The sequence below is a fragment of the Taurulus bubalis genome, assembly GCF_910589615.1.
Source record: "Taurulus bubalis genome assembly, chromosome: 6".
Lineage (NCBI taxonomy): Eukaryota > Metazoa > Chordata > Actinopteri > Perciformes > Cottidae > Taurulus > Taurulus bubalis.
Window position 1 is genome coordinate 17,024,893 of NC_136594.1, and position 9,835 is coordinate 17,034,727.

Consider the following 9,835-nt stretch of genomic DNA (forward strand, 5'->3'; position numbering starts at 1 on the left):
TATTGAAATTTTAATGTAACCATCGAAATAGTACATAAATCTGGTTACTACGTCTTGTGCTGCTCAGCATTCCATTATGTTTCATGTGTCTGTTAATATGGTGATTTGACTGGTGGCTATGTCACTGAGTCTGAGTGGTTTGGCTGTCCCCCTACTGGACACGAGAGGAAAGAGCTTTGGGTCTAAATCAAAGCTGTTTGAGCTGTGCTAGTTGAATAGCGTTGAGTTTCAGCAGATGACCAGACATACTGTAGGCTCTCTCCTTCAACACACTTTCATCCTCATCACTCTACAGGAAAATCAAACCTTAGAGCATAGCAATAGAGTTGGACATTTATAATAAATAGAGGCTCCTTCAAAATATCAGCAAATGTTGCTTTAACAAGACTCATAAAAATAAACATTTGCACACAATATATTATCGTAGGTTAACATTTTAATATGCTTTCGAGAAAGATTCATGTACCGGGAAATACGTTCTACCAAACAGTCATACTTTTCCTACAATAGCAGTTATTCATGATGTGTCCACTTTGGATTATTCTGATTTGGATTCACACTAACCCGATAATGTTTTTCACACACACTGTTCCAAAGACACCGATTGTGATTTCTGTGACTTAGTTTTAGTCTCTAGCTCCTGATGGTGAATGTGCATGATGTTCTTCTGTATAGGCCGGCAGGAGTTCAACTACTTAACATATAATCGCCTTAAAAACAACGCTGTGGTTATTTACCGCTCAGTGGTCAGGATCATTATCTAGTGACATGCATGGACATAGTACAGGCTATGTATTACAATCATTAATCGTTATCAATATTTGCAACTCATGCTTCTTTACCAATGTTGTGCATGTTTTGCAAGGCATTTTCAGATGCTACTGTAACTGTATGTTTTTTTTTCATCTAGGTACTGTAATAACAAATGATAATAATGTGACAAGAATTGTTCCAGCTGTTAACAAGCATCAGACTGAGTTGTTGCTCATGTTGAACAAGGAATAAAGATTTGAATTTGCTCTGACAACATGGACTTCTGTTTGTTGATTCTCTTGAAGTCTGTATTGTAACACAATCGTAGTATGTACAAAGTTGCAATGAGAAGATGCACACGGTGTGTCCTTTGTCTCTGTCCTCCGGCCCAGTTTGTTAGAGGGCACTAATACGTGTCTGTGGATCCACAAGAACCTATAGTCAATCAGTCTGAGGAGCATTTACATCTCACGACTTTCTCTTCATATGCTGAGTAATCTAATGTGGATAAATAAGAGCAATTATGCACCATACTGCAAGATATGAATAAAGTGACATAATCTAATAATAAAAACACTGGTTGACTGGTATCTTGAATGGGAAAAGAATAAAATATGTGTCTTTGCTTGTGTCAATGGACCTTTTGAAAGAAACAAACATATTTCCTGCTTTATCTTGGCATTTTATTTGATCAAATTCTTAGATTTTATTATATACTAATCTCAGTTTGCAGTAAATAACACACATTATCTTCAAAGGGTATGTCCATAAAATTCCACTGCTCAGTAGAAACACAAATTAAAAGATTGCACACATTCTGCATGGGGGCATCATGCACCTGGAGCCTGCTAGCAAATGTGACACATACTGAAGACTGCCTTGAACCTATGATGTAGCCTCTTCTGTCGTACAGATATTGTGCTTTTGGAAAATTTCACAACAAAGACACCCTAATCTAGAATTATTAAAAAATAAAATGAGGAAATTCAACTTGTCCACTTTCCTTTGCTGCCAAATCACAAGGTCATATCCTCCCTCTTGCACTTAAATTGACTATGTATAAACCAATAAATAAGCTTTGTTTTTTATGCTGAAAATAAATATTTGTTTGCAGTCAGCAGGCGATATTGCTCTAGATAAGAACATTTAAATGCATGTAAAATGCATTATGCATACATTTGACACTTTGTGCATGGGATGGATACAAACGTATTCATGCAATTGTACATCCTTACTACTGGGAGGCGCTGCTTTAAACTTAACACATAAACTAAAGATCCTGCACGTATCTGATGGTGACACCGGGTTGCAAATGTTTTTTTCCCAGAAAGACCTTTTTGGAGGCCACATTAACGGAACACTTGTAAATGTAGAAATAATCTCTTTATCGTTTTACATTGGCACAGCCGGTGTGCAGTGCGTTTCTTATCGAAAACATGAATACAGTAACGTCATGGTGGTGTGGTTCATCTCAATTTAAAAAAAAGTCTTGGATTTTTTCCCATAATGCACTGCCGTTCGAATCCACTTCCTCTTTCCGCCATATTGCAGAACCGGTAAGATGCCTGTTTTCACTGCCACTGTCAATCGTTTAAGTATCTTAAGCATCTGAATGTTATATCTTCCATTTATGTGATCATCTTGAAGCAAAAGTGCGTATGAATGATTTGGGATGATTATGGCTTCGATTAATCAGACTAGTTAAACACAACTGGTCTACAACTATTGCCGAGCAGTCCCTCCGTTCGGCCCTTCGTATTGGTGCGTTCAAGGCGCCTGAAACCGTTCGCTTTGAAACCACAGGAGTGTCTTTTCACTTGCAATGAATATGTATTTACCACATAACACGTTTTCCGTGGAAATGCGAGTGTAACGCCTGTTGTACGAGGTCGACACGTCGTTGAACACTGTGTTGGGAGGGATGCTTCGCCACTTTGTCAACGTAACGTAGTCGGCTAGGTGTGTTAGCTTCCCGGTGCTCGTGAAGGACCATGCTTTGTGAGGGTTGTACTTATTCAGTGTTACTCAAGTAAATTGTGAGTTCATCTGCTGTGCGTAAAATTCCGTTGGAATCGGAAAAATGGTCATCCTCCGTAACTCACCAATGTTAGCCTAGTTGCTAGTAACGTTAGCTGTGTGATAAATGCACTAGTCGTGGAAGAAAAGGGCTGGACAGACTTTGCTTATTGGACGTAGCTTGTATGTGCTTCAATTCTAGTACATTAATTTCCAATGTATAAGGATGAGGTCCGACGTTATCTTTAGTCGTATTGTATGGAGTGTGATGCTCTTATTTTTTTTATTAAAGTAAAATTCTCTTCAGATCAACGAGGTTCATATATCCACGATGTGAAAACACAGGTTAAGTCTCCTCTCCGTAGTCTGTAAAGCATTGACTATAATGAAGTGGTTTGGGGGCCCTGAATCCTGTTCCCACAGTGGGATGTGAAGCTATGCACAGCTTCGTTTGTTAGCTCTGGCTCACACACATCACTCTAATCACTTCATGTGTCTCTTTTATTCGTCTGCAGGCATCATGGTGCGCATGAACGTTCTCGCGGATGCTCTGAAATGCATCAACAATGCTGAGAAGCGTGGGAAACGCCAGGTCCTCCTCAGGCCCTGCTCCAAGGTTATTGTGCGCTTCCTAACCGTCATGATGAAGCACGGTAAGTGACAGGTTGTTTTCTGATTGTTGAGTGGTGTTTTGGTATTAAGAAACACCAGGCTAATGATTTGGCCATGTGAAAGTGGCAACGCTCTGTGCATACCATCTATTGTAAAGCTGAAAGGGGATGCAAGTTACAAAAGTGTGTAGTTGGGGAATGGTCAACATCCAGCAGAACATGTTTTTTAGGAATGGTAATAATGACTCGAGTTTATTGTCTGAGACAAAAGCGTGATTAGTCTATATGTTAGTGGTGTTTTATACTTACTGTTCTTTGTCATTTGTACCTCCAGGTTACATTGGTGAGTTTGAGATCATTGATGACCACCGAGCTGGAAAAATTGTCGTCAATCTCACAGGCAGGCTGAACAAGGTATTGTCTTAGTTGATCCAGCTATACCACTGATTGTAAGAACATTTCAATTAAATGCAGTGTTTGAATTATCTGGCTGCGTTTAAAACAGTTCCCTTATGTCTGCTCTTCTAAATGATACAAGCAAGCCACGAGATGTAAAAAGCTTTTGAGCAGCTACTTTAATTAAACACATTGTTAAAGAGTGCCTTGTTTTTTGAAAAGTGTTAAATGCAACAGGGGATCAAGCTTTCACAGATGGTGCATCTTACAGTATTTTACTTCACGCTTGAATGTGAGGTGTTAACCAGCGTGTTTTTGTGTCTTTCAGTGTGGCGTGATCAGTCCACGTTTTGATCTCCAGCTCAAGGATCTGGAGAAGTGGCAGAACAACCTGCTGCCATCAAGACAGTTTGGGTGAGAATTGTATTCACTAACCTTTGTGGATATTGTTTAATATATATTGTAAGAAATGCACAAAATAAACCTGAATGATGGCAGTGTAGTGCTGAACCCACTGGACCTTTTTAAGTCCATTCTCGCTCTCGTTTCCTGCTAGGATGCATGCTTTTGCTTTGTGGTCCTGTGCGGTTGCGTTGGGAAATTGTTTAATTTACTTTTCCCTCAAGAGATTTGAAGATGGTGATAATGATTTTGTGCTCAGAATCCCAATTGGCTCTATATTAGACTGTTTTTTTTTTTTAATGTAAAAACAATTAGAGGGCAGGTCGCTCAGTTTTTATTATTCTTTAAATAGAAATGCCCTTTCAGCCATTTGTAAACAGAACTGAATCAGTCATATATTCTGTTTCAAGTCAAATGCTACTATTATCTTAGTACACAAGAGTTGCTCGTCTACCACTGCATTGATCTGTTAGTTTGGCATTCACACAGCTGTACACTCCTTAACTTCGTGCAGTTTTTCCTGTCTGCTTCTCCAAACTTGGAGTATGCAAACCGCATCCAAATTACTGTGTAACGTTACTAAACAGGCTTTAAGGATATTTGTATTTATACTGCATGTGTATCATCATCATCATCATCATCATGCCAAAACCTGTGTCAGGTCAGATGGCACATTTTTTTTTAGAATGACATGGGTGAAATTGCATTTTGATAAAACAGTTGTATTTTAGACCAACATGTGAATACTGTGGTGCTAGAGAATAATTTATAAACAAAAAAAGGTGGTACCATCCTGCTCATGTCCACCCCATACGTGTACCGAGGCAGCATGCATCAAGCTGGCTCAAGCATCACTATTTATGCTTTTTAATGTATTTTTTGATTTTGTAATTATGATTAAAAAAGACAATTGTTACATACATAGTCAGTGGTGTTAATAATATGAATTATTGGTCCCAGTCCCACTAATTGTTATGGTGTACTAAAGTAGCACATGACATGGGAAACTGAGACCACAGATAGTGATATAAATATTTTGGAAAACAAATTGATTCCGCCAGCAAAATAGTATTTGCATGAATGTAAGGCCCTTCCCTTTGTGAAGCAGTAAAACATATTTTCCCGATAAAACTTTACTTCAAAGAATCGCCACCCTTTTTTACTCAAAGCTTTCTTAAGACAGACTGCTTTTTTAAAGGATTTTGATACTTGATTTAGATAATTTGCTTTTCCTCGTATATGGTAGTCCTGTTACAAAGGCTATTGTAATGAACTAACGTCACATTTTGCAGATGTTTTTGAACTTAATAAAGTGTGAGAAGTTTATAAAGAATACTTAATTTCCTTACAATTTACTGGTGTATACTTAGTCAGTCCCGCTAGTGTTGTAGTTAAGGGACATATGGCGCGGCTTTCACAAACGCAGATTGTCTTTTACAAAGAAAAACATATATTAAAACATCAAATAACAGGGAGGAGGAGTTGCGTTACCTGCATTTTATTTTTTGCTGTGGTGGCACGTTACCAGCAGAGACATTGTGGTGGCCTCTTTGCTGTGGTCCAGACGTAGACACCTCTTTGGTAGTTTTAGTAGCACCGATGCTGTAATTGCAGTTACAGATGACAGAAATCCACCAAGTTGAGGGGGGGGGGGGCAACCGTGTTTTCCATGACGATGTCTTCGAGCGCTCGGGGCGCCCGGAAATCTGACGAGGCAGTTGCCTTTTAATTCTCTATGCCAGAGAACCCTGCATAATAGACCTGTCTTAAGTGTTTATCATTACTTTTTGTTGTTCAAGACACTGTTGACCACTGTAGAAAAGAGGAAAGTTATTTTAATCAGTGCTAGTAAGAGCCTGTATGTAGGCAGTCGTTCTGTATCTGCAGCCAGTTTACTGCGTTGTCGATGCAGAATGTGAGTTAAAGACATGTTATTTATCGTGAATGGAGTGACTGGTCAAATTGAAACGACCAAAAAATGTTTGGTCTTGTATGTTAACTTGACCCCATTTACTAATTTGGATGACCGGCTACCATTACAGGGAACGCGTTGAATTGCTGTTTTTCTTATCTGAAGAGAAAATGGGGTTTGCTGACCTGCAGAAGCTTTTATGGGGTAGTGTGGGGCTAAAATAACTTTTGTCAATAGCTGATGGGTTTTCTTCTGTTGATGGGGCATCAAGGCAGTAGTTTTCATGATGCATATTGTCTTCGAGAGTTACCAGTTGTTACTTTGAAGTTGTCCGGTTCCACCCGGCTAGAAAAAGCTTAATATTCAACAAATGTGCACTCCATGTAACCAATCGGCCTGGAGTAGGTTTGAGTATCTACCACATCCTCCGGGCTAATAATCAGTACATATCTTGGAGACATTTGAGGTCCTATAATAGGTTTTCATATCAGTTATTGCTTTGGCAAACTTAATAAAAGGCTAAATATTAGCAAATTGGGTTTAATCGGATGGAAAAATATCAAGGTATTTTGTGGCTTTCCAGTGTAGAATCTATAGATGTTTGTAAGGAGACCTCTTTATTTTTGCTGCTTTTAACAGACTATAGACGTGCCTGTTGGAGGACAGAATCTTTTTTTTTTTTTTAAGATGGTACATGTTTTAGTGATGCTATAGTGTGTCCATGTAACTATATAATTGTGGTCCGTGTGAAAGATATTGAGTTATGTATCTCATGCAGCATGCTGCAGTTTAAGATTTCTGAGTTTAGTAACGGGCTGACTTTTGTTTCCACAGATACATTGTGCTGACCACCTCAGCTGGCATCATGGACCACGAGGAGGCCAGACGGAAACACACAGGAGGCAAAATCCTTGGATTCTTTTTCTAAAATGTAAAGAACTGCGAATTAAAAAAAAAATGACAGGTGAAAGCTGTCTGCTGTGCTTTATTGTATACAAAGAGGTGACTTTTGAAAGGAATGGAGCTTTAGTCACACAAATGTCCCTGGGATGAGACCGAAATCCTTGTAGAACACGCTAGTGCTAGTCTGTATTTGAATTTTTACAGAGAAGGCGCATGTAAAGATGTCATGAAAAACAAATTCATGCATTTTAATTGACAAAGCATTTGAACAAAAGTTGATTGACGAGGGAACAGGGTAAAAAGTAGTCTGCTGTTTTTCCTCCCAAATTTTGCTCAAATTAAATAGTTTTGCTGTGCAAGATTTGTCAGATATTCATGGTACCAACGAACATCACTTCTATGTGGAGCAAAAAATATACATTTCAACAATCTATTTTGATGTCCAACCAGTGACCAAAAATGAGGGCATGAATAAAAAATAAATGGTATTGGCTTGGTAGAATGCCATTAACTTTTTAAGATGACATAAAGCCAATGTGAGCAAATGGTATCTGACCTCAAATTATACAACCTGTGGACATAGGATGTTATGAATGTGAAAGCATAATATCTCAATCTGTGGTCATTGCTCCTCGTAATTCAAGAGTGAAACGCAAGAACAAAAACGTTTCGCTTGGCTCAAGCTCAAAGTTGCTGCACGGTCACCTGAGAAAACAAAGCATTTATCGTTCATCCCACTGATGGCAGCTTTTGAGATATGAAAAAGTATACGAGAAACATGCGGATGTCCATCGAGACCAAAAAAACATTAGACCCGACTGCAAGTGGTTTAAATGTGTGACATGCCTGACTGGGGCCTTGGAGAGTTCCTACCATACACAACATACCTGCCTGTGAAGAGGACTTGTGCTCTGACACAGACGCCTCTAATAAGGACATCCATGTTGTCTCTGGCCCTAGCGACCATTAAGCCACAGCCTTGCTTGATGACTGGCAGCTTGTAAAAAGCCCTGCCTCCTGCAATCCTCTCACTGGTGTGATCTCTTCTGGGGTCCTGTGTGTATGTAGTCTTGTCCCCAGCCTCTTAGGAGTCTGGCATCTGACCTCACATTAGACTCTGAAGAGGAGAGGTAACAGCCCGCTAATGCAACATCTCTGTCCAAGTGCTCCTCGTGGGCTGAGAGCATAACACGCTGCTCGCCTTCCTCATGGGCTCACAGCACTCAAGGCTGCCTTGTAAAAAGAAAAAACAAACTGTTATGCTGCTTTTGAAAACTGGGGATACAGACGCTGAGAGACATCAGAAGTACTGGCTTTCATGCTCCGTTAGCGGTGACATTTTGACAATAATACATATGAGGTCAGCTGTCTTGGCAGCAACAAATAAACCACTTGATCAGATGGCTTGTAAACAGTTTGATAGTAGTTGCAGTTTTTATGAGTGGGAGATTCTGTAAAGTATCAAAGAGCACAGACCAAAAGAAGCAGAGCCTCATTTTCCCAAGGAGCAACTTATTGACTGATTTGGTCAAAGGCCCTGGCCATCTGGTCCGTTTTTAAAATGTGTCTGAAACCTTGAAAGCCTCGAACGCCCCCTCACTCCCATTTGTGCTGTCTTTTTCTTGACTTTGAACTTTCTAGTAAAAAAAAAGTAGCACTTCACCAGAAACTCTGCCAGACTCCAGAAGAAAGATGCTCCCCCGGGTAGAAATTTGTGAAAATCTGCTTTTTAAAAACACATTTCTGGTCAGCTTTGGATAGTGGCATTTACATACCCTTTCAAAGGTGGAAAAGCAATACATTTAAATTGGTTTGCATCTTATCAAGATTAGTAAGTTACCGTATCTTAAAATTCAGGTATGACATGAAAGAACTTGGAAATATCAAATAGGAATGTAAGTTCCAGAAAGTATGACACATTTGAGATAAGCATCGTTAGTAATTCTGTGTAAGTTATTCTCCATCATTCAAAATAGTCCAGATTTACATATAAATGGTAAGCCGTAATCATGCCCTATTTATTATAACACCTTACACCACTATTGCTGTTTAGAAATGTCATTGTTGTTGTTTTTAAACTTTGGCCAGCTTTGTTGTCCGTGCTGAAATTTGATGTCGGGGTAGCAGCAAATTACAAACAAAAAATAAATATATAAAAACAACAGGGATGAAAGATAAAAGATATATACAATAATACAAATAAAAATAGCTGGGATGAAATATGTACAGCAGATATGTTTTTTTCTTTTGTGCAAAATATATGTGATTAATCAATCAGTCAACAGAGGATCTGGCAAGAGGTGACTTATTGTAAAGTCTAATTGCCGTGGGCAGGAATGTTCTCCTGTAACGGTCCTTGTGGCAGCGGAGCTGGATGAGTCTTTTGGAGAAAGTGCTCCGCTGTCCCTGCAGTAGTTGGTGGAGAGGGTGGTCCGGGTTGTCCAATATGGACAATCATTTCTTCAGTGTCCTCCTCTCCACCACCTGTTCCAGAAACTCCTGCTTGCAGTCGATGATGGAGCCGGCCTTCTTCAAAAAACAAGTCTTTAGTCCAAGTAACCTAAAAGTAGTATATATATTATCTCATCAACCTAAAACATCCATGTGTTCCCACTAAGAGCACCTCTGCATCCGAGTAGAGACCAAAGTTATGAGGCGCTTTCAAACTGCAAATGTCTTGAGAAGGAACACGTGGAGTCACAAGCAATGCCTTCTGAAAAGCCTCCCTTATTCCTCCCTTATTCCTGCAAACCTCTCCCTGTTTCTGCCACAGACCGAGTCTGTTTGAAGACAATATGCAGCCGTGCATCTGGGGATCAGGATCCATAGCCCGGCGGCCTCC

General features: G+C 39.5%; 1 protein-coding gene across 1 annotated transcript; it reads left to right on the forward strand.

The window, feature by feature from the left end:
- Window positions 1-2,296: 2,296 nt before the first annotated feature.
- On the forward strand, window positions 2,297-7,064 carry rps15a (ribosomal protein S15a). Its single transcript, XM_079219424.1, has 5 exons — window positions 2,297-2,309; window positions 3,285-3,422; window positions 3,715-3,794; window positions 4,105-4,190; window positions 6,925-7,064. Exons 2-5 carry the CDS (start codon window positions 3,290-3,292, stop codon window positions 7,016-7,018), a joined length of 393 nt encoding a protein of 130 aa, XP_079075550.1. The 5' UTR covers window positions 2,297-2,309; window positions 3,285-3,289; the 3' UTR covers window positions 7,019-7,064.
- The last annotated feature ends 2,771 nt before the right edge of the window (window positions 7,065-9,835 follow it).

Excerpts from the sequence above, each read along its gene's own strand:
- rps15a (XM_079219424.1), top strand. The coding sequence starts at position 3,290 with ATGGTGCGCATGAACGTTCTCGCGGATGCTCTGAAATGCATCAACAAT. Across the intron at positions 3,795-4,104 it reads TCACAGGCAGGCTGAACAAG|TGTGGCGTGATCAGTCCACG; the intron begins GTATTGTCTTAG and ends TGTGTCTTTCAG. Across the intron at positions 4,191-6,924 it reads CTGCCATCAAGACAGTTTGG|ATACATTGTGCTGACCACCT; the intron begins GTGAGAATTGTA and ends TTGTTTCCACAG.